General features: G+C 39.0%; 1 protein-coding gene across 2 annotated transcripts in view; it reads left to right on the top strand.

Annotated features, from left to right (window-relative positions):
- The first annotated feature begins 12,189 nt into the window (after nucleotides 1-12,189).
- Nucleotides 12,190-24,951, top strand: part of OCRL (OCRL inositol polyphosphate-5-phosphatase) — a 46,479-nt gene continuing 33,717 nt past the window's right edge. Inside the window, exons 1-4 of one of the 2 annotated variants that reach the window (XM_069463046.1) lie at nucleotides 12,190-12,375; nucleotides 12,622-12,710; nucleotides 16,729-16,808; nucleotides 19,725-19,763. In XM_069463046.1, coding sequence (XP_069319147.1) covers nucleotides 12,337-12,375; nucleotides 12,622-12,710; nucleotides 16,729-16,808; nucleotides 19,725-19,763 — 247 coding nt within the window. In that variant the 5' untranslated portion in view covers nucleotides 12,190-12,336. The remainder of the gene's footprint in view (nucleotides 12,376-12,621; nucleotides 12,711-16,728; nucleotides 16,809-19,724; nucleotides 19,764-24,951) is intronic. The other variant, XM_069463045.1, reaches the window with a different exon arrangement.

The following is a 24,951-nucleotide window of genomic DNA, read 5'->3' as shown; positions in this document are numbered from 1 at the left end:
AGTTCTCTGTTCTTCACAGGGCTTCCTCCTTGACAGTAGAAATCATCTTGAGAAAATAAGTGAAAAATATTTCTGCCATCTGTCTCCATGGTGTTCCCTCTAAAGTAAATTCTCAGAACAGTAAATGGGACTCAGGACAGTTAGCGCAAAGAGGAAACAACTTAGGTGTATGAGAAGAAGGACTTGGCAAAACCTTGTACATTCATAAATGGAATACTATGCAAGCATTATGAATGATTATGTAAATAGATATCTGTTGACATGGAAATATTCTCCTAACATACTGTAGAGTGAAAAAAATGGGCAAAAAATGGAATGTTCCAATTTCTGCCCCCAAAACCCCCACTCTATTTACACAAATGTATTTCGACAAAGGACAAAGCCCGGAAGGGTCTACTGCAAATATTTGCAATAGTTACAGCAGTAGTTACAGCAAGATACTTGCAGTAGTTACAGCAAGATAGTGGGATTATGGGTGTTTTCTTTCTGATTTTTGTTTTTCTATTACTTCTAGTTTTCCTCAATGGAGGCATTTCCCTATATAACAGATAAATAACATCTTAAAAAATGAATCAAAAAGTATTGCTCAAAACTAGACAAGTTGGAACAATCTTTAACCAAAGGAGTATGAGCTAGTAGATAGGGTGAGTCAAAAAAAGAACAATTTTATGCTGAAGAAACAATGCAGTAGTAATACGTAATGTAATAGAAGCAATATGATTATTATACTGTTTACAATAATGTCATCTGGTTGAAGAACTGTTTTCGACATGATTGTTTTAAGTTGTATATAAAAGGATTTTCCACTTTGAAATATTATCACACAAAACTAAGCTGTAGAAAAAAATATGAGATTTTCTTAAATGCTCCCAAGCATGAAATTCTACTCACCCATACATCCCCTAAAACATGAGACACATGCTAAATAATCTGAATTGGTTTTGCTAAAGGTACAATATTACCCATGGTGAATATTATCAAAGGCAGAATAGCACAGTTATTACCATCTTTGGCTCTAGAACCAGAAAGACTTGGAGTTCAAATTCTATCAAATTATGTAACCTCTCTATCCTCAGATTTGCATCTGTAAAATGGGTATAATAATACCTAACTCAAAGTGGTTTTATAAGGATTTAACATAAAAATAGATGTAAAACATTTAGCATGGTTTTAGCATGTAATATTAACTCAAAGTGTGGTAGTTAACAAAAGGAAAAAAGCAAGGTGATACTTTGAGCTTTAGACTGAGCCAAGGAAAGAACCAGGATATGAGGAAGTAAGTCAGGAAGTCCGTGCTAACCTAAAGTGGGAATAAGACAGAAATGCTATTTGCCAAGTTCATTATCATTCATCAGGGTCAGCAATTTGGCGCAATTACACTTCTCCAAAGGTAAGTTCGGAAGAAAGGCAGTAAATGAGTGAGAAGAGGGTCAGGACACTTCCCTACTTAGACTGTGACTTCTTTGAGGACAGGGACCATATATGATTCATCTTCGTTAAAATGAGATAGGAGGGAAGGGGGTCCAGGGACTAGCTCCCTAGCTACATCATGCCCTCTACCATTTATACATACTCTTTAGTTTCTATGTTGCCCTCTTGTGGTTTCTCCCATTTTCCTCCTTCAGTCTTGCCTTGGGTGGCCATTTTTGCCAGATTTCACAAGCATAATAATATATTTAGTTAACATTTTTCAAGGCTCTTTTATAGTTTACCCACTATGTGTAGAACAATATACCAAACACTATGATGACTCACAAAGAAAATGGATTGGGACTGTGTTCTGGGCCTAAACCAGTGTTTTTCATACTTTAGCGTATCAGCATCATCTGGAGGGCTTGCTAAAACACAGATGGCTGGCCCCACTCCCAGAGTTTCTGGATTGGTAAATTGGGGTGGGGCTAAGAATTTGCCTTTCTAACAAGTCCCCCAGCAATGCTGATGCTGCTGATCCAGGGACCACACTTTGAGAACCAGTGATCTAGAACAAGGACCAGCGAACTCTTTCTGTAAAGGAGCTTTATGGGCGATATTTGAGGCTTTATGGACTATAAGGTCTCTGTTGCAACTAAACTCTGCTCTTGTAGCATGAAAGTAGCCATAGACCATAGATAGGTAAACACACGAGCATGGCTAAGTTCCAATAAAATTTTATTTATGGACACTGGTATTTGAATCTCATATAAATAAATATTATTATTCTTTTGATTTTTTTAACAATTTAAGAATGTGAAAACCATTCTTAGGTCAAGGGCCATATAAAAATGAGCTTCAGGCTGTGTTTTGCTGACCCCTGCCTGAAAGAGACTTATTCTCTATGGAAGACAAACACAAGTGAACAAAATAAGACATAACAAAGCAATAAACATATGAGAATGTGTTTGACCTCAATAGTCATCAGGGAAACGCAAATTAAAACCACAATGAGGCCGGGTGCGGTGGCTCACGCCTGTAATCCTAGTACTCTGGGAGGCCGAGGTGGGCGGATCGTTTGAGCTCAGGAGTTCGAGACCAGCCTGAGCAAGAGCGAGACCCCATCTCTACTAAAAATAGAAAGAAATTATCTGGACAGCTAAAAATATATATAGAAAAAATTAGCCGGGCATGGTGGTGCATGCCTGTAGTCCCAGCTACTTGGGAGGCTGAGACAGGAGGATCCCTTGAGCCCAGGAGTTTGAGGTTGCTGTGAGCTAGGCTGACGCCATGGCACTCACTCTAGCCCGGACAACAGAGCGAGACTCTGTCTCAAAAAAAAAAAAAAAAAAAACAACCACAATGAGATACTGCTACACATCCACTAGCATAGCTAGTATTCTTAAAGACTGATAATAAAAAGAGTTGGTGAGGATGGGGAGCAATGGGAACTCTCATATAGTGCAAGTGAGAGTGTAAATTGTACAATTACTTTGGAAACCTGTTTTGCATTATTTGCTAGAGTTTAACACATATGTACCCTCTAGTGATAGAGACACAGAGATGTGTCATCCAGATTTCTCCTTCAAAGAAAGACATTTTGCTCAGGTCAGGGGAGTGTAATCAGCAGACATCCTCTAGCTGTCAGCCCCTTAAGGGTCTGTCTTGGCTGCAGAGAGCTGCTTCACCCAAGGTCATGCTCTTCCTAAGGTGAATGAGCAAGGCAGGGATGTAATGAACCACTTTGGCCTGACGCAGAACATACCAATGGGTTCTGCCTGTTCCAAAGCTTCATGCCAGGTTAGCTCAAGCGTCATCAGACTTGTATTGCAATTCATCTTCTCCCCTTCCCAATCCTACTTCCTCTGCCTTGCTTTCATGGGTATTGATCCCTAATAAACATCTTTTACCCAACTCCCCATCTCAGCTTTTGCTTCTGGAGACCCCAAGCTGTGACACCTTTGACTCAGTAATTCCACTAGGCTAATACACCCTAGAGGAAATCATTCATATGTGCACCAAAAACCAAGTGCAAGAATGTTCTTATCAGCTTTTGTCTGTAATGTCCAAACATTGGAAACCACCTAATGTTCATCAACAGGAGAATCAATGAATTGTGATATATTCACATGATGGGATATTATACATAAATGAAAATGAATGGCATCTATGTATGACCACATGTATGCCACATTGGGTGAAATAAGCAAGATATAAAGAGTAAATACTGCATGATGTCATTCATATAAAGTTCAAAAACAGGAAAAAATATTTATGACTGCATTCATAAGTGATAAAACTATAAAGAAAAGCATAACATGTATCCAAAATGTTTGTACCCCCATAGTATCCTGAAAGAAAGAAAGAACGAAAGAAAGAAAGGAAGGAAGAGGGAGAGAGAGAGAGAGAGAGAGAAAGAGAAAGGAAAAAAAAAAGAAAAACAAGACAATGATTATCACAAGTCAAGATAGTGGTTATGTCCAGGGATGATCTTCAAAAAATTTTAACAATCATTATGGCATAGACCTTGACCATTTCAAACAGACAGATTTTATACCTCAACAAGGAATTCTAGCTTAATACCAGCCCTGGTTTAATTCTAGGTGGGGGAAGGAGTAATCAAAGAGAGATGCCTGGTTTGGAGATGTCTTCCAAAGTGCAAATAATGTTCAATTTCTTGATTGGGGTAGAGATTACATAGGCATTCACTTTATAATTATTTGTTAAACCGTGCATGTATGTTTTATGCACATTAAAAAGAGAAAAATAGGCAGGGCGAGGTGGCTCATGCCTGTAATCCTAGCACTCTGGGAGGCCGAGGCGGGTGGATCGCTCAAGGTCAGGAGTTCGAGACCAGCCTGAGCAAGAGCGAGACCCCGTCTCTACTAAAAAAAAAAAAAAAAAAAATAGAAAGAAATTATCTGGCCAACTAAAATATATATAGAAAAAATTAGCCAGGCATGATGGTGCATGCCTGAAGTCTCAGCTACTCGGGAGGCTGAGGCGGTAGGATTGCTTGAGCCCAGGAGTTTGAGGTTGCTGTGAGCTAGGCTGACGCCATGGCACTCTAGCCCAGGCAACAAAGCGAGACTCTGTCTCAAAAAAAAAAAAAAAAAAAAAAAGAGAGAGAAAAATAGACACACCATAAGAAAATATAAATAAATGTTTTATAAACATTTACTTTAAAAACTGTGACTGTCAAGTGCTGAGGACATGGTGGGCGAGTGGAGATAAGGATGATCAGAGCTCATCGTGTGCTTCTTCATTCTGTAACAATATGATACTTAACGGACCTTGAGAAGTTCCAAGAACTTCTATAAGAGGTACACAGAGACACTGTTGTTCAGAAGAGAGAGCATTCTTTTCCAGCTGAGGGGCGACAGGAGAAGAACTTCAAAGAAGAACGACCATTTGAGGTGAGCATTGAAGAGTGGAGGATTACAGCAGATACAGTTGCAGAGGGGGTTGGGGAAAAGATATAGCATTAACACTGAGATGGAAATAAGAATAAGTTACATGTGATCCAAAAATTAAATAGTCAAACTGATTAGAGTGGCATTTTCAATTTGTTTTGATGCTCAACACCCGTAGGAAAATTCTAAATTGAATAATTTAGAAAACAATGAATATTATTTTCTGTAAGGGATAGTTATACATTCCACAGATACCTTTTAAAATGCCACTGTGCTAGGTGCCAGATGCTAGGTATACAGCCATAAGCAAGACTGACAAGGTTCTGGAGCCTATGCCTGGGCTTAATTTCTTTCTAGAAGCACCATTCTTCCTGAGAGCAGAAAACAATCTAGAGTCATCCACATAAACTCAGAAAATATGATGTTTTGGATTCTTTCAGTCATTTCATGTTTAAACTTGATTATATTTAGGATTCACCCCCTCCCTCCTTCATACCCCTCGTGTTAATTTTGAACTCCAGAGTTTATGCAAGACTGAAATAACAGTAGTGGGGAGGAGGAACCCACTTCTTGCTTCTTGGGATCTTGGTATATTCTGCACTGGCCTTCCCTGAGTTGTACAGTCATCCTGTCATCTGTCCCTGCTGCCATCTTCCCATCAGCCACCGAATGGCGTGGTCCCTACTTCTCCCCAGTGCAGCTTCTTCTGGTCATGACCACAAGACCCCAGTGTCTAAATTCTCTTATTTTCCTACCCTCCTCCTTCTTCTCAGTTCTGAGGCTCTTGTCTACTGAGGGTGGAGGGATGGGGTGAGGTACGTAACACATCTTCCTCAACAATCTTCCCAAATCTTTCTGTCTTGCTCCCTGGGCTGAGACTTAAACTGATAACTTAAAAACCAAGAATATGTTCATTCTCTCCTTCTTTCATGACATCTGTATTGGAAGTGAGACCAGCCTCATGTCTCACTACCTGCATTGAGAAGGGTTCGAGGCTGAGGGTAGAGGCAAGCTCAGGCAATCTTCATAGATCATCCCACTATATCCATCACAATATAGATTAAATATCACTAGACTTTGCATTGCAGCATTCACAAATGGACAAAAAGTGCTTTCAAGACCTGGTGTTTGGAATTCTTGAATTTAGTGCTTTAAAAAATATCAGCATGCTTACTTTAATAATTTTTGAATTTGTTTCTAAATGATGAGGTTAGAGATCTCATCAGTTTACTTTGCAAACGTGCATAACCTTTAATCCCAATAAATGAGAAACCAAATTGAACTTAGCCATAACTCGATTTTCTCTTTAAGGATTTCTGAAATACTTAAGAAATTTTTATGTGCTGTGTAAGAATGTTGATCAGATAAATGGGCCTGATGAGTGTCACCTTGAGAATTTGTGGAATTGTAATCATTTTTATGCTCTATTTCAACATCAGCATCTCTTTGATTCTTTGTGGATATATATTAAACAGATTATGACCATTTTTTATAATTTAACACTCTATGAAGGTCAAGACCAAGATGGCAAACTAGTAGTGTTCAGTTGGATGATCAACTGAGTACTTGAGTCATGAGCACACCCATCTGATTGCCACATGTTCAATTCTGAAGGGAAATAATGGGTAGAGCATAAAGTTTGTAAAGAGTATTCTTGGGAAATAACTCTGGAAAGATGCATTCAGGACAGATCCTTGAGGTTTAACATGCCAGGCTGACTCCATATTCTTTCAGTTCAGCATTCCCAATTTCTTTGTTGTTGTTGTTGTTGCTTTTGGGGAATTTTTGGCTTTTTTTTTTTTTGAGACAGGGTCTTGCCTTGTTGCCCAGGCTAGAGTGCAGCCTCAAACTCCTGGGCTCAAAAGATCCTCCTGCCTCAGCCTCCTGCGTAGCTGGAACTACAGGTACACACCACCATGCCCAGCTAAGTTTTCTATTTTTTTTTTTTTTTTTTTTTTGTACAGACAAGGTCTCGCTATGTTGCCCAGGCTGGTCTTGAACTCCTGGCCTCAAGGAGTCCTCCCATCTCAGCCTCCCAAAGGGCTAGTATTACACGTGTGAGCCACCATGCCTGGCCAGCATCTCCAATTTCTGAGAGGAGGAGGCAAGTAGGCCTGGGCAATGCCAGACCTGCCTATAGAATTTGCTAAGCAGAAAGGAGAGCCTAGCCTAGGAGAATGAAATCGGGGTGGAAGATAACGGGAATTAAGAAACTAGCCAGGATAGGAATAAAGTGGCAAAGGGAAGGTGAGACTTAGAGCAGGAGAAGAAGGACCTGGAGGGCATTGTGTGCCAAGGGAGGCCAGTTTCTCCTGCCTGCTGTGCTTGTCATCATCTCACCAGGAGTGTAGGTGATAGGCTGTGGCCCCCGGTAATGAGTCTTTCTCACCCCAAATTCTATAAGGAATGAAAATAGAAATGTGTAAGTAAAATAGAAATGCATAAGTAGAAATATGTCACAGAAATGTAAAATAGAAATGCATAAATAAAAATGAGTTCTTCTTTATGTTGCTCTGTATGGAATCGATTTGTGTATATGAAAAGCAAGGCTTTTCAACTAGTAGTGATTTAAAAATCAATGAATCATTTATACCTCTGCTGGGCCTGCCTTCCAGCTCCTGGCTGCTGACTCACCTACACGATATCCTCCTTCCCAGCCTCATCTATGTTAGGCAGGCCTGTTTTTGCCTTTGCAGGCCCTAAACACTCTCAGTTGTGGAGGCTTCAGCCAGCATCACAATAAACATGTTAAAATGCATCCACATCTTGAATTAAACATCTATATTTTTCCAAAATTTTTTGAACTGGCTTTTGTAATTTTGCTTTTGAAATTATTTGTCTGTGCAACACTAATTTATTTTATAATGGGTGTGATTTCTCCATAAGAATTGTGCATACTTGGCAATTCTTGGGAAGTGAGAAGATTCAACCTAAAAATTATTTTCCAGTATAATGGGTTTTTAAATAAATACTAAATTTAACTGTTAATGAACTTGATATGATGTTTTACTTTTGTAATTAAATTATTATTTGCGAGTTCGCTGTTTTCTTTTAGTATTTTTAGCCTTTTTTAAAGATTTCAGTGTTTTATTTTGTCTCTGAAAAGTATGTAAGTTCTAGACACTTAGTGATAGTTGTCTAATGGCCAAAAGATAAGCACTGAACCCCCATTTAATCGCGTGCATGTGTGTATATGAGTGTGTAGGTGGTTGTGGTGAACGTGGTGAGATTCATGTTTTCTTGAAGCTAGAGTTTCATTTATTTGAATTTTTTCAATGACCATTGAACTCTTTGCATTGGATGTCTCTTATATACAATTACATTTCCCCTGTAAGAGACCTCAGTTTTTAGTGTCCTTACTTCAATATATTTCAATTTCTACACAACCTCTATATCCTTACTTAGCAAACATTTATTGAGTACCCACTATATGCAAGGTACTGTTTTAGGTACTGGGGATACTGTAGCCTTGAAGGAAGAAGTATCTTACCTTTTCTCTAAGACTGATTCCTCCATTTCCACCTTGGATCTTTGTCTTTCCCAATTATGGAGGGATTTTGCTTCCAACCTTTCTGCCTCTTTCTTCTGGTATCTTAAAAAGCTCGTCTTTGCTGGCTCCTTCTTCTTTGCTTTAAAGTGGCTTCAGGCTTTGTCAAGAACCTCTGTTTGATCCTTCTAACTAATTTAGTTAAAATTGTATTTTTCTCCTTTTTATTTCCAAACCTTTTCAATTTGTGGTCTCTTGTCTCCATTTCCTCATGATACAACCCTTCCTCAATTCCCTGTAATCTAATTTCTATCCTTACCACTTATTGAAACCACATACTTAGTGGTCTCCAGTGAACTCCTTGACACATCCAAAGAAAGTCTCTTGACTCTCATTTCCCTTCTCCTATTTTCAGCATTTGACACTGCTACACCTCCCCTACATATTCTTTTTTTTTTTTTTTAACATTTTCATTGTCTGCAAATGATTTTCAATGCAGGAAAGTACATGAAATAACACAACCAATATGTATACCCACCAACCAGTTCTATCCAGTCTTGCAACAGCAATTTTCAGATTGTATCTCAAGAAATAAATATTACAGATATAGTTGATATTTCCTGTTCGCCTCTCTCCAGTTTCAATCCTCTACTTCCCTTAAATTTGGTGATCATGCCCTTTTGTGTTTTATATCCCATTGTAGCACTATATATCTATGTAACCATAAGCAACAGATAATACTTTCAGACTTTATATAAATAGTATACCATACATGTCATGCAATTTTCTTTTTGCTCAACATTCTATTTTTGAGATTTAACTCTGTCACTCTATATAGCTCAATTTCATTCATCATGAATACCATGATTTATTCACCTGCTAACAAACATTAAATTTGCTTCCGTATTTTGAAATTACAAATATACTGCAGTGAACATTCTTTCATATGTATCTTTGTGCATATAAAAGGTTAGAGTTTTGCCAGGGTCTATAATTAGAAATAGAACTTCTGAATTGAAGGGTATTACATTCTCAACTTTATTAGACATTGTTAAATTACTCTTCACAATAGTTCTACCAACTTACACTCCTTCTAGCAGTAGATTAGAGTTCTATCTTTTCTACATCCTTGACAACACTTGGCATTGTCTGACTTTTAAAACTTTTCCCGACTAATGTTTGTGAAATGATATCTCATGATTTTATTTCTCAATTTCCCTAAATAGTAATAAAGTTAGGCATCCTTTCATGTCTTTATTGGCCATTTGGGTTTCCTTGGCTATGAATTGCTTATTCAGATATTTTTCTACTATGTTTCTTTCTTTCTTACTTATTTATGGGAGTTCTTATACATCCTGGTTGCTAATTAACTCATTTAATCAATATTTTTCTAGCATTTAATTTGTTCCAGGAATGATTCTAGGCACTGAAAATGCAGCTATGAACAAAATAGACAAAAATCCTTGCCCTCATGGAACTTACATTCTAGTGAGGGAAGGTAAATGATAAACAAGACTGATAAGTGGATAGAATAGTGGCTAGCAATAAATCCTATGGAGAAAAACAAACAGGGAAGAGGAATAGGAAACATGTATGCATGGGAGTAGGGAGGGGGATAGTTGAGTTGCAATTTTAAATAAAGTGGTTTAGGAAGGCCTCACTGAGAAAGTGACATTTGAGCAAAGACCTGAAGGAGTTGAGAGTGCAGGCAGAGAGAACAGCAAGTACAAAGGCCCTGACAAAAGAGTATGCCTGGTAATACCTAGAAACAGCAATGAGCCAGTGTGACTAAGTACATAGCATTGGAGAGAGTGGTGGGAGAAGTCAGAAAGGTGATGACAGCTAGAAGCATAGACCCTCACAGGTTATCCTTTTTTAATTATATGCATTGAAAATATCTTCTCCCAGTCCGTGCCTTGTCTTTTAACTTGTTTATATTGTCTTGAAGTACACGAATTTTGAAATTTAATATAGCTAAATACATCATTCTCATTCCCTATTCCAGGATCATAAAGATATTTCCCTATTTTCTTCGAAGAGTTATAAAGTTTCACTTTTCACATTTAGATCTTTAATCCACTTGGGAGTGATTTTTCCTCTATGGTTTGAGATAGGTATCTAATTTTATTTATTTATTTTTATTTATTTATTTTTTTTGAGACAGAGTCTCACTCTGTTGCCCAGGCTAGAGTGAGTGCCGTGGCGTCAGCCTAGCTCACAGCAACCTCAAACTCCTGAGCTCAAGCGATCCTCCTGTCTCAGCCTCCCGAGTAGCTGGGACTACAGGCATGCACCACCATGCCCGGCTAATTTTTTCTATATATATTTTTAGCTGTCCATATAATTTCTTTCTATTTTTAGTAGAGATGGGGTCTCGCTCTTGCTCAGGCTGGTCTCGAACTCCTGAGCTCAAACGATCCGCCCACCTCGGCCTCCCAGAGTGCTAGGATTACAGGCGTGAGCCACCGCGCCCGGCCGGTATCTAATTTTATTTTATTTTTTTTTTTTTTATTTTTTTTATTTTTTTTTTTTTTGTTGAGACAGAGTCTCACTTTGTTGCCCAGGCTAGAGTGAGTGCCGTGGCATCAGCTTAGCTCATAGCAACCTCAGACTCCTCGGCTTAAGCGATCCTACTGCCTCAGCCTCCCGAGTAGCTGGGACTACAGGCATGCGCCACTATGCCCGGCTAATTTTTTCTATATAGATTTTTAGTTGTCCATATAATGTCTTTCCATTTTTAGTAGAGACGGGGTCTCGCTCAGGCTGGTCTCGAACTCCTGACCTTGAGCAATCCACCCGCCTCGGCCTCCCAGAGTGCTAGGATTACAGGCGTGAGCCACCGCGCCCGGCCGGTATCTAATTTTATAATTTTCCATATGGATAATCAATAGTCTCAGTACCATTAAGTGGAGAATCCATTCTTTTCCCACTGATTTGAAATGTCACATATGCGGAATATCAACTTTCCATGTATGTGTGGGTCTGTTTGGGGCTCTATATTCTGTCCCATGGGTCTATCTTCATAATTACTATAGATTTAAAATCAGTCTTGAGATCTAGTCCATTATAGATTCTGGAGCAAATAACACAATTGAAAAATTACTTTGGGAAGAATATTTTTATGGCTGTCAACAGAGTAAAAAGGTCAAAGGAGAGAGTAGAGCCAATGAGATTTATTTGGGGAAAATGCAATAACCCAGATAGGATATCACAATAAAGTGATGGCAGTGTGAATGGAGGAAAAACAAGGAATTTAAAAGTAATTGCAAAGAAAATATTAACCCGGTTTGTCTGCTGATTGATTAGATACAGAGATTAGATAGGAGAGAAGAAAGCATATTGCTTTGAAGTTTCAAGCCTGGGTAACTGTGTGAAATGATGAGTTAGTTTTGTCACAGAGTGTTCTTCTAACAGTGGGGTGTATTAGGTAGGAGGTCTAAGCCAGGGATATATATTTGGACGTTGCCTGCTTAGAGGTGACCTGAAGCGAACCCAAAGGAGGGGCAAAGTTCTGCGCTTTGGGGAATTTTCTGATTTAAGGCATAGAAGGAAGAAGAAGGGAAGAACATCTGAGAAGTAGAATAACCAACAAGGTGCATTATAACCTTAAGAGAAATTATTTTTTTGACTGGATAGTTCCCTCATAGGTATGATTATTTTTTGTTTCTGTGGTAATCTTCAAAGTCCTCAGCACAATTCTGGTGTCACAGGTAGCATTTAAGACACATTCCTTGCTGGACGTGGTAGAGACGCCCCCCGTCCGTCGGGTCTCTCGCTGCAGTTCCTCAGGTTGGCCGCAGGGGGCGGAATCTGCGGCGGCCTGGAAAACTGGCGGAGGCGCCAGGCGCCGCTCTCTCTCGGGTCAGGTTCTCAGCTCCCGGCTCCAGGCTCCCGGCTCTCGGAGCCCGGCGCGGAGCTGCTGCTCAAAGGACCCGCAGCCAAGGCGGGTGGGCGTGAGGACGCGGGACGCAGCGTCGTCGGATCAGCCCTCAGTCCGCAGCCCCGCTGAGCCTGGAAGCCGCCCGGATGGAGCCGCCGCTGCCGGTTGGAGCCCAGCCCCTTGCTGTATCCGCCTGAGAGAAGGGGGAGGGGAGGGCGCGCAGGGTTGGGGGTGGGGGTCGGGGGGGACTGCGGAACACGGCACGGTGGGGGGCCCGTTAGGCCCAGAAGCTGAGCAGAGCAGGGGAGGCGGCCGGCGCTGAGGCGACGCCTGGGGGCCGGGGGAGGGTGGCTGGGGGGGCGGGAGACCCCCTCCGCGCCGCCGCTCGCCACCCCTCCCCTGTCGCGCTTCTAAAGGAGACCCTTGACTAGCGCCTGCATACTGTCGAGGGTATGGAGATGAAGGGTCCTCTCCGGGAGCCCTGCACCCTGACCCTAGCCCAGAGGAACGGGCAATATGAGTAAGTAACCACCTGATTCCCACAGAGAAGGGGAGCCTGCCATTACTTCCCAACCCCAAACCGCGACGACCCACCCACCCGCCTCCCACTGAGGCAACGCGGGCAACAGGTTCAGGCCCAGGTGTGAAGTGCCAGTGCTCTCTAACCTCGGGGCTTTGTCCCCAACTTCTAAGCCTCTAGATTGTGCCTGGCAGTGTTGCTCAGTGGAAGGACTCAATGGGCAGGGAAGCAGGAAGCCTGGGTCCTTAGTTCCTGCCCCTGCAACTGACATGTGTTGTGTAACCTAGGCCAAGTCAATAAAGCTTTCTGGGCCCTGGTTTACTCATCAGTTGAATAAAAACATGAACTGCCTTACCTTGTAGCCATAGGAGTTACAACTCCAAAGGAATAATAAATGCGCAAGTGATTTACAAAAAGCACAAGTGCTACGGAAACGCTTCATTTAAATGTTAAAGGACTTGTTTTTCCCAACCCTAGTCAACTGGTTCCTCCAGTCTCCCCACCCCCTTATCCCACTAGCTCCAAGGCATATTCATTAATTCAGTAATGGTTTAGTGTAGGCCGGTAACTGCCTCACTTACTGACTCAACTGTTGGAAAGAAAAGGTAATGAAATGTGTAGAAACATAAATGACATTTGGCATTCTATCAGTGTGTGTCACGTTCTACTCAGCCTTGGACATAGGAGCTCAGTAAATATTGTTGACTAATTGATCAAAAGATCATTTTGATAAGCTATCACCATAGCTGCTAGCCTCACTCCATTGCTGCTAGCGCCTCATCCTAAAAGTATCCATGGTGACCATTACATATCATAGGTCCTGATCCTTGTGTGCCCAAGCCACTTTCCTTCCTTGTTCACTGGTTTCTTGACATCAGAGTCCTTCCCAGTTTAAAAGTTGTTCACTTAAATCTTGCCATCTCCCAACACTGGATTCTGCCTAAAAGCAATTTTTCTCAGTCCTCAATTTTAGATCCTCTGTGTCTATACTGCTTAGTTTACACAGAAGAAATTTCCACTGGCCTAGCCTGCTCTTCTCTGAGACTATTGGTGGCATTCTAACTGGATATCATCTGGTTCTATGAAACAGCTCTTCCCTACATCCTGCTTTGTTGATATGTCAGCTCTGTTGATGTGGGAAGTTCATGCTGTTTTCCCCAGTTTTTATCAAATCCTGGAAGACCAGTTTAATAAAAGTAAATTCAACAGAAAAGTGAATTGAAAAAGTGGAACACCACTAACATTCCCAAAGGCTAAGATGGCGTAGAGAGATGTGGCCCTTGGGCAAACCGGTAAATTTTTTGTGCCTTGGTTTCCTCTTCTGTAAAAACAAAATTATGAAGATTGAATAGAATAGCCACATTGTTGAGATGACCACAGCCCAGGGTCTGGTCCCTTGGCTTAGTAGGTTTGGAACTCTGTTCAGCTAATAAGGGTGTGAGCAGCTGGCCTTGAGAGAAGTACCTTGTCCTGTCTGGGTTCTTGTACTAGCAGAACCTTTAAACCTGGCAGTGTGGTAGCTGTCCCGATTATTTGTATCCTCCCCACACAAGAATCAAATTCTTGTGTTCCCACTCTGTATAAGTTATGGGGGTATAGCAACAAGTAATACTTGATGGCTTGATGTGTGCCAGGTACCATTGAAAGCACTTTTCATTAATTCATTTAACTTGCATGTGGGGATTACTATGAAATAGTAGTATTATCATCACCCCCTTTTACAGATATAGAAATTGAGGCAGAGAGAGGTTAAGTCGCTTGTTCACAGTTAGGAAGTAGCATAGCTGAGCTCTGAACCTATGTACATATCTCAGAATTAGATTGAGAAGTTTCTTTTGAAGTCAGTTATTGGAGACACATAGTGCCATAATACCATCTGTAATCCTCAAATTCTTATCTCTTGGGTGCCTTCTCTGACTTGGGTGTCCAGAACTTTTTACTTTTGGCCTTTTTCTCCTAGAACTTTAAGTCTGTCTTAATCTTTAGGTCTGTGGTTCCTACTATCAACCATAGGAGAAATTGGCTTGACAGACCAAAATTATAATTAAAAATAAGGTTTTGGGAGGAATGGGGAATCAAACACTAAGATTCATTTTTTTCAAGGATAATAGATTATGACAGAAACTGTTTCTTGAGCTTCCTTGAACAAATCAAAGTATTTCCTAGGGATGATACTGAGTCCGCATTCACAATTTGTAATTTTTTTCTGTTTGACAACAACCAAATTCTGATTTCCATTGTTTTGCTATATACCTAGTATTTTTAATTTTTCTGTTCTGAAATGAATAATTACATTTAGGTAGGAGTTTTATGCTTATTCTTAGCCCTATTCTTTTTCTGTAATTTATTTAGTGACTAACACATCGTAGATATTCAATAAATGTTTGTGGAATTCACTTAAATTTTCAGTTTATCTTTGTTTTGTTATGGTTTTTAACATTACAGCCCAGTTGAAGCTTTATTGCTAATGTTCAACACCATTTCTACTGTATATATTTTGAAATTATAGTGGTTCCTGTTCATTATCCTCAAAGTAAGCTCTTCTCCTTGCTTTCTGAGCCTTTTATCTAGTTTCTAGTTTCCATCTGGGTTTATAAGACTCTTCTCAACTCAGAACTTTCTAGGTTGAAAGGCTCCTGCCCCATATTCATGTAATCACCTTAAAATATAAACTCCTGCAAATTAGGCAAGCAAGATCAAAGCAGAAAAACAGCATTAATATTTTTATTTCCCTTGCTTCTATCTAAGCACTTGCTTACCCCTTATCCCTTTCAAAGTTAACACATTTGAAAAACATCCAAAAAGCTAAAACAGAAAGCACCCAAAAAAGACAACAAAATAGAAATCAAGCCCTTCAAAACAATGACAGAAGTTGAATACTTATACTTAGAAATTCACCTCTGCTTGTAGCTTAATTAAACTAATTAATTTATTTAATCAGTATTTATTGTGCATCTGTTAGGCTGTAGACAAAACTGAATATGATCAAGTCCTTGCTTTCAAGGAGCTCAAATCAGTGAGGAGAAATAAATATAATTATAATGGAGTGGGTAGGTGCTCCATTAGAGGGGCAAGGAAAGGGGATAAGGCCACTGGTTCTGCTTGGGGAATGTTGAAGAAAGCTTCACAAAGGAGGTGATATTTGAGATGGGTCTCAGGAAGAATAGAGGGGTGTTCCTGCCAAAAACAAACAAACAAAACCACCTGAAGAGTGCTTGACTGGGAAAGCTAGTTGACATTCAGAATGGCTGTTTACCAGTAGGTTATACCTTGATTCTAGGCCACTAAGGATAAATAATAAATGAAAACTCATATTTCTAGAGTACAATATGGATTTAGAAGTCTCACATTTCATACTGGGGAGCCAAGTTCAGTTGTGTTTACATAGAAATACAACATGAAGTTAGAAACCACAGAAAAAACACAAGGGGTCTGAAGGCATTCTGACGTCTGCAACTTTGTTGGTCACCAGTATTTTGACTGATCCAGCTGGCTAGGCACCCCCTCTTACTCCTCCATGAGCCTGCATGCCTGTTTGAAGACATAGAAACATTCTTTGGTAGAAGCCATGGGAATATAATTGGAAAGCTGGTTTATGAATTTTCTGATTCATTGATTGAACACACAGGAACAACTGCTATGTGCCAGGCTCTGTGCCAGGAACTAGAGGTACTAGGGTGAAAAGATAGCCATAGTCCCTGCCCTCATGGAGTTCACATCTAGCTGTTAATTCTTCAATCTGGTATGCTTACTCTGTAATTCATGCTTTTAAGCTTGTAAGATGTTTTAAGGACATATGGCATATAGAACAGTGTGGGAATTCAGATATTGATCACCACCAACATCCTTTTAGACCTAAAGCAATATCTAGCTGTCATGATTCTCAGATCCAGGAAACTAGATGCAGCAAGTCTAATGAATACAGACTAGATTTATGTAATAAGACAGCAAAGTGTTTTTTTGCTAGACGTTTGGGTTTTTCAGTAGCTATTCATTGATGCATTCTTCTGTTTCCTAGGTTAATAATCCAGTTGCACCAGAAGGAACAGCATGTTCAAGATATCATTCCTATAAATAGCCACTTCAGATGTGTTCAAGGTACTAGCTTTAATTGCTTAGCTAATTTTATAATGTTTTTCCTTGGTCATTATTGTCATTATTGCATTGTACCATACATATTTAAACGTGTCATTGTATGTAAAATGAAATGTATTACTCTTTGCATAAAAAGATAACATTGAGAAGATGGTAAATGCTTTGTCTAAGAGTGCTGAAGGGTTATATTGAAATATATCTATTATATTGCCTAATTTGCAGGGATTTATGTCTCACCCGTTCATCTGGCTGGGGTTAGAGATATGTGTAGACTGTTGCCTATGTAGGTAGTCTTTTATGCTGACTGACCTATATATGGATTTAAATGATATTCTTGGGCTTAACGGACACAGTACTCATTGTAAAGTATCAAGGTCACTTGGATTCACATATATTCAGCACTTTCTCCCCACACTATTTGAAATTAAGATATTTGGCAACACACTTTGCTAGACTAGAATATCTTACATTCAATTGTGCTGATTCTCAAACATTGACATTGGTGAATCATAAGAAAAGCAACTCTGGGGAGGAAATATCTGGCTCCCTGCCCTCAAATTTGGGGACTGAACACAGAAAATCTGTTGTTTCATCTGCTACAATGAAACTTAAAAATTGGGAGGTTTGTGTAGGAGGTGTTGCTTCTGTCATCTCATATTGCTCTATAAAGGAAATTGATACTAGAGAACAAGTGCATCCTGTTTCCAGCAGGTCTGGTGGTTTCATCAGGCAGAAACATTCTGTATCAGTTGTAGCTTCTTGGAAAACTTGTACCCTACTTTGCATGGATTCTTTCTTAAACCACCTTGAACTTTTTTGTCCACAAAAGTAACATATATACATAAAGTTTGGAAAGAACAGAAAAGCATTAAAAAAAAGTCACCTAAATTCCCATCCTTCAGAGATAAATGCCTGACATTTTCCATTCTTCTACACATAACTTTCAGGGTGGTGGTACTCATCCTACATAATTTTTTGTCTGTTCCACATGCCCTCATATCATGAACACTTTTCCATGACACTAATGACTGTATACTAGTCCATTTTGTGAAGGGTCCATAATGTAATTATTCCCCTGTGTTTGACATTTGGGTTATTTTTCACTAGTATAAATAATAATGTGATCAACATCTCTCCACATAAATCTTCTTGCACATTTCCTCAGGATTTATTCCTGTAAGTGATACTAAGTCAATGGTTATGACTTTTTAAGACAGCATGTACCATACCAGCCTGAGCAAGAGTGAGACCCCGTCTCTACTAAAAATAGAAAGAAATTATATGGATAGTTAAAAATATACACAGAAAAAATTAGCCGGGCATGGTGGCGCATGCCTGTAGTCCCAGCTACTCGGGAGGCTGAGGCAGGAGGATCACTTGAGCCCAGGAGTTTGAGGTTGCTGTGAGCTAGGCTGACGCCATGGCACTCTAGCCCGAGCAACAGAGTGAGACTCTGTCTCAAGAAAAAAAAAAAAAAAAGACAGCATGTATTAAGAATTAAAAATACCTTCAATGAATATTGTCCACATTGTATAGAGGAATGAAGTCATAGCTATTAAGACTGCTCTGTGTGAGAGAGACATATTAAACAAGGAAGCCACATGCCATAGTAAGTTGCTGTGGTTACCTCACTTTTCAAGGTGTAGCCCTTTATGGAGGAAAAATGCTGAAGAATGTGACTTTAAATTAGTATCCTATTAGCTTTGTGCCTTTTTGTACTAGTCCTTGGGTCTCTTTTACTCTGTTTCTCTTAGTATTGTTTTTAATAAAAAATAGACAGCTGATTTAGATTATAGTGCTACTTCTTGGGATCTGGGAAAATATGTATACACATATACCATAGTTCCTCATGATGAAAGGAACAGTTATGTCTTTTAGTTTTCACCTCCTTTCTATTTCTTGACCTGTGCATCTATTTTGAAAACTATAAACACTCAGGTTTTACAGAACTAAAAGTTACTGAAGAACAATGGTGAACATACAATACCTGTATTCTAATGCCCTATTTTCTCTTGCTTAATCATGCTAGTGATAGTATTGAGACTACTTTCTAATATTAGACAACTTAGTTCCTTACCAGTTGTTTCTGTTGTACCTGAATAATGGAATCAATTATGCAATTCACTCCTAGGAGGAAGATAGAAAAGGCTGACACTACTCCATTTGACCAATGTAGATCCAGGCTAATCGGGTACCCAGAGTTCAGTTAGCCCAGAAGGTCTGACAGGTGCTATTGGTCAAATCCAGAGAAATAGAGAGGAAGAGATAGGTTGGGTCTAGACACTAGAGGTAAGGAAGAAAGCCCAAGAGAACCATCAAGAGAAAAGAGAACTCTGAACTCGCAAACTTTTTTGTACTTCTTATTGGGTATGGTAGGCCTTGGGCCCACAGGTATTAATTGTAGCCTGAAGGTATACTTCAGGCTACCTTCAAGTATACTCTGCTCCTGTATGGGGCAGGGGCAGAGGTAATGAGATCATTGGGAAATTTTCAGAGAATAGATCTGAGTTAAGAAACTAATTCACCTCTAGGTCTTCAGGGTCACTACCTTGGCTTTCTACAAGAAGTATCTAAAGGACACAGATCATATTAAATTAGTATGTTATAGTTAAGGGGAATTAAACTAGCCTTCATTTGAATTAACATGTTGTTATGTTATCTACTATTAATTTGCCATTCCTTGATTTGCTTTGAGGAGTTCCATTTGGTTACTTAGAACTTCATGCTATTAAAATCCTTTTTAAAATATGCTAAGCAAAAAAAAAAAAAAAAAAAAAAAAACCCGCAAAGGATTTTTTAAAATGTTTTCTAAGACCTAGGAGTAGTGACTGAGAGAAGCAGTTATTTAGTTAGGAATAGTCTTCTTTTTGCTGTAATGAATGGTTTTCTCTTCCCTGATCCTGTTTTTTTCCCCCTCAGAAGCAGAAGAAACTCTTCTGATTGACATAGCTTCAAACAGTGAGTATATTTGTGAATGGAGTTGATTTTCTTTCACCAAATATTTACTTGATTGAATACTCACTATATTTAAGACACCTTTTGGGGCCCATTTTTTATTTTACCATCTTATCCTATAGTCTCCATTTTCTTAAGGCAGCCATACAAATAAGCATTGTCTCCCAAAACCATTTAGACGAAGCTTAAGAAAAAGCAGGTGGCTGGTAAGAATCTTTATAAAAATTAAAAATACGATCTGCTTTGCTAATACTGAGCTTCTTTGAGCTACCAGTATTGTTGCTATCAGTTAAATCATTGCTGTGGAATTGATAATTTTAGGAAGGGCTAGTAAAATGTTTAAAGCACATAAAGTTTATGAGTGGTTTTTTGTTGTTTTTTTAACTGCCATTACATTTTAAACTTCCACTTCTCTGATATTTGTACGTTAAATCATAATGTTTTCCTTATTTCTTATATTCTTTTGGAAGCCTGTAAAGTCCCTTAAATTGCTTGTTCAGGCATTCCATTTCTTTCTTAAAATAATTTTGGTCTTTTATTTAAGCCCCGTTCCCCCAAGGCATCTCCTTATCAGAGGGAACATAGTCTTTCTTTTCACTGTTTCCATTCTCTCATTTTTATCTGTTTGAACCAAATCATCATCGACTTTCTGTGCAGGCTGTTCTTTATATTCTGTGTTATTGGGAGGAGAAAATGGATACTTCACTGCTACTGTGACTACTGTGTGGTTGCTATGGCAAAGAGTATCTGACCACATTAAATTAAGTCAAATGTGTTGCCTTATCTCTTGGTTGAGTCCTTGGAAGAGTGGAACTTGGCAGTTAGCTTGTGATTATGGGTTAAACATAATTTTGTTTAGACCCAGTCCCTGAGCTTGGCACCATTAATTTGTACTGAATGGTTTAGGTAGGCTTTTTCTGGTTTGGGTTTTATTATTCTTTTCTTTGGTCATGGATTTTGGAAGTTTTAAGGGCTGATCCTGAAAGACTAAACCCAGCGACAGGTATCCAAGAAAGAAAATACTTAAAGTCTATGTCTTATTGTGCATAGAAAGGAGAAGGCAAAAACAACACTAAAAAAGCAAAATTAGAGCAAAGACAGTTCTCCAGTAATTGACATTGCTGCTGAAACAAGATACTGAAATGACTTATAGTTGGTGTGGAAAGGTATTTGACTCAATGCTGAAAGGTTAAAGTGAGCTATGCCTTTTCTCTTATAAATACCTAATTTTTTGGCATTAGTTTTGTTGTAACCAATCCTGTGTAGAAATTAGCCATGATTGTGTGTCCAGAGTTCAAGTTACTAGATTATAGGGGGAAAATAGTTAAGCGACCACTTGAATAGAATCCTGTTATTTCTGCCCATTTAGTAATATTTGCACTGAAACCATATTTTAGCTTGATCCTTGAGCTTCATGCATGAACCTTTAGAGCACACAGTATATTGCAGGAGGGGGGCCCTGGGTTTGTCAGGCATGCCTGATTTTAATGTAAATATGTATTTTCCCATTGGATGTTGGTAATAAATGCTTTAAAAATCTTTTTCTGATTATAGAGGTAATATATCTTTGTTATATACAATTCAGAAAAGTTTAAAGTATCAAAATAAAATTATTCTCCTGCAATCTGGAGATAACTGTGATTAACATTTTGATGCATTTCCTTCTAATCTTTTATTTATAGTTTTACATAGTTGGAATCCTCATATATAGTGTTTATCATGCATCTTCATTTAAGTTGTGACATTTTCCCATGCCATTTAAAATTATTTAAAAACATTTTTAATGGCCAATTTTATCAAATTAACTTCTCTATAAAATTAAGTCACTATCAAGGAACATGTTATATCTCTCTATTCAGGTCCTCTTTTATATCTCTCAGTAAAATTTTGTAGTTTCCTCATATATATACACACACACACATATACACAATATTTTTTTAGGTTGAGTATTTTATGTTCGATTTTAATTTATTTGCTACTATTGTGAGTGGAACTTTTTTCTGTTTTCTTCTAATTGCTTATTACTAGTATACAGAATTAAGTTGTGGATATTTACCTTTTATCCAGCCACTTCACTAAAATTTATTTTTAATATTTTTTGCTGTTTTGTTTTTTCATCTTGGTAGATAGCCTCAATCATCTGCAAATAATGATTTTGTCTCCTTTCTAGTAGCTACAACTATTAGTTTTCCTTCATGTCTCACCATGCCAATGAGAATTTGGAGGCCAGTGTTAAATAATGATGATGACCCCTCTTTAGCTCCTTATTTTCAATGGTGTTTCACTGTTAAAGTCATTATTGCCTATTGATTTGACAAATTTTTTTTTAATTAAGAAACTGCATTCATTTTAAGCTTGTGTGTTTTTTAAAGTCATGAATATACACTGTATGTTATAAAATATCTTTTCAGTTTTTATTGGAGATGGCTATATTGTTATTCCTTATTTGACCTATTGATGGAACATAGAGATGGACTAGAGTTGGAGGGAAATGCGAGGTGCAGGAAGGTTTTTGTTTTTCAGATGGGAAGGACTTAACAAGATTGCATGATAATGGAGAGGAGCCAGTGAAACGGAAAGGTTAAAGATATTGGGGTGTGTCTAGGGAATGGTTGTGAGTATAAGATTCCTTAGAGGATCGGAGGGGTTGTAATTCAAAGTGAAGGTGACCTTGATAGGAGGAATCTTCTTCCTGTATCAGAAGGGAAAGGAGAAGATGAGTACAAATATAGGTAGGTTTCCATGAAGTATGAGGTGAAGCAGTCTGCTTGGAATAAGAGAGCTTGAGAAGAAGGGTATCCAAAGTTGAACAATAAATGAGAAGGTATGAAATAATTAATAGTTGTTTCAGATAGTAGTACTAGTTGACTGTGGAAAGTTAGATTGCTTCCTATGATAGAAAGCCCGGTTGAGGTTGACAATCAAGAATTTATAATGATAGCAATCTGTGTGTGTGTGTGTGTGTGTGTGTGTGTGTGTTTTACTCCTTCTGGTTGCTCGGGTATAAGTACAGAGAAGGCAATTAGTTGGATTCCTGAGGGTTGGAATTTAGCCAAGTAGATGCCATGGAAGAACAGAGGTAAGGCAGCTCTAGGTTTTTGCAAGAGTGTACTGATGGCATCTGTTTCATAAAAAGGGAAATGAAAGCAGGAGGGAGCTGATGGATAGTGAGAAAGTAGAGGAATGGGCTGGAAGTCCCCATGAGGTCAAAGAACAATTACAGTGGGGATGATGAGCAAGTAAGTCACAAGGAATAACAGGTCAGAGTGGGATGTTTGAATTAGAGGTTTATGAGGTGGTGGTGTTTCTATGATGGAAAAGTCCAGGGTATAACAGAGAGAGTCCAGTGGGAACTGAGGGAATGGTGGCTGAGGTGGAGGGGAAGGTGTTGACTGGGTTTTCTGTGCTAATTTTAAAGGGACCCAAAATAATGGCAGGAGTTTGAGTAGAATAGAAGTCTTGTGAGTCAGGTGTTGAATTCTGGATTCTGAGGTTTCTGAGAGGGTGGTGGACAATCTCATAGATGAGGAAAGGGAAGAAGATAGTATAGCCCAATGGGTGAGCCTCAAAGGAAAAGGGATTTTTTTCCTGAGGGAGGAGGAGAGGGAATGGTCTGGAGGTGGTATTCGGACAAATAAGGACACAACCTAAATTGCATCAGGTGTGAGAGAATATAAACAGCTTCCATTAAGACAGTGGTCCCCAACCTTTTTGGCATCACGGGCGAGTTTCATGGCAGATAATTTTTCCACGGATTGGGGATGGGGGTTTGGGGTGCAGAGCTCAGGTGGTGATGTGAGGCCCATTTCCTAACAGGCCATGGACTGGGGGTTAGGGACCATAGCATTAAGAGAACTGTTTCTTATTCAGGGGAAGTGCCCCCCTCAGACACCAGCCAGTTTGCATTTGACTCTGATTTTTAATCTGGACGCATTGTAGAATTGCCTGGGGAGTATTTTAAAAACCACCAGTGCGTGGGTTTCACCTCCAGAGATCCTGCTTTAGTCGTCCTGGGTGGGACCCAGGTGTCAGTAGTTTTTTAAAGTGCCTCTGGTTATTTCAGTGCATCCATAGTTGAGAACTACTGAGAAGTATAGGAAATATTCAGATGAAGTTGAAGATATAGGAATATTGAAGATCACAGAGGTTCAGAGGGTTTTTAGAAGGGAGAAGAATAATAGAAGGTTGTGTCATGGGATCATTTATTCTGTTTTCCAAGCAACATGGTGAGAGAACATCTAGTGTTATTTTGTAAGCAATTTCTGGAATCTTCTGGCCGTTAAATAGATCAGTTACATATTTGCTAAAACATATCTTTCAAGAATTGTGGGAGAGAGAAAATATGTGTTCTTGTTCTAAATTTCTGTCAGATAGGAACTGTTCTTTTTTAAAATGAGAAAGGGAGGACTTATTAGGTCCTGAAGGCATTTTCCCTGTATCTTCAAGGCTGCTCCTAATTGACACTTTATTCATTCTCCCTCCGTTTTGTTCCTCCTTACAATGGCACCCTCATTAATTTTATCTCTAGTCCAAGTCTTTCACATTTTTTCTCCATTTTTATCTCTTATTATGAGTAATAATTTTGTTTTCTTTTTTTATCTCATTCTACAAAGATAGAAACAACAGGAAATGCAGAGGACAAAAAGAGAGCCGAAGGTTCAGAAGTGGATTCCCACCATAAGAAACAGGATTTTCATTTCATTTACTCATTTCTTTGTTATTTACAAGTGAGAAAGAGTCCAGCTCAACATTTATTAAATGCCTTCTGCCTGTGAAATCTGATGTCATTATCACCAGTAGAATGACCAACCAGCCCAATTTGCCTTGGACTTTCCCAGTCTTAGCACTGAACACCCTGAGTCCTAGAAAGTCCCTCAGTCCCAGACAACCCCAGAACAGTTGGTCACCCTAGACCATGGAAAGTGTTAGGTAACCTGTATATGCATCCTTCCTCTTGCCTTTAAGGAGTTTATAGTTTCCAGGGACAGGAGAAAACAACGTATGTAATAAATCACTTAGAATAAGAATATAAACAAGTACGTATGTTTCCTGAATCACCATATCCAAACAGTTGATACAGATTATAACTATAGGGCATCAGAAAAGGGGAGACAGTATGTTATATACATAAGAAATTAAAGTCCTAGATAACTTTGCTTCTAATTCTGCTATTTTCCAGTTGGCTATATTT

This window comes from Eulemur rufifrons, chromosome 30 (genome assembly GCF_041146395.1).
Source record: "Eulemur rufifrons isolate Redbay chromosome 30, OSU_ERuf_1, whole genome shotgun sequence".
Classification (NCBI taxonomy): domain Eukaryota; kingdom Metazoa; phylum Chordata; class Mammalia; order Primates; family Lemuridae; genus Eulemur; species Eulemur rufifrons.
Note: the sequence above shows the minus strand (reverse complement) of the source record. Positions and strands in the feature narration are given on the sequence as shown.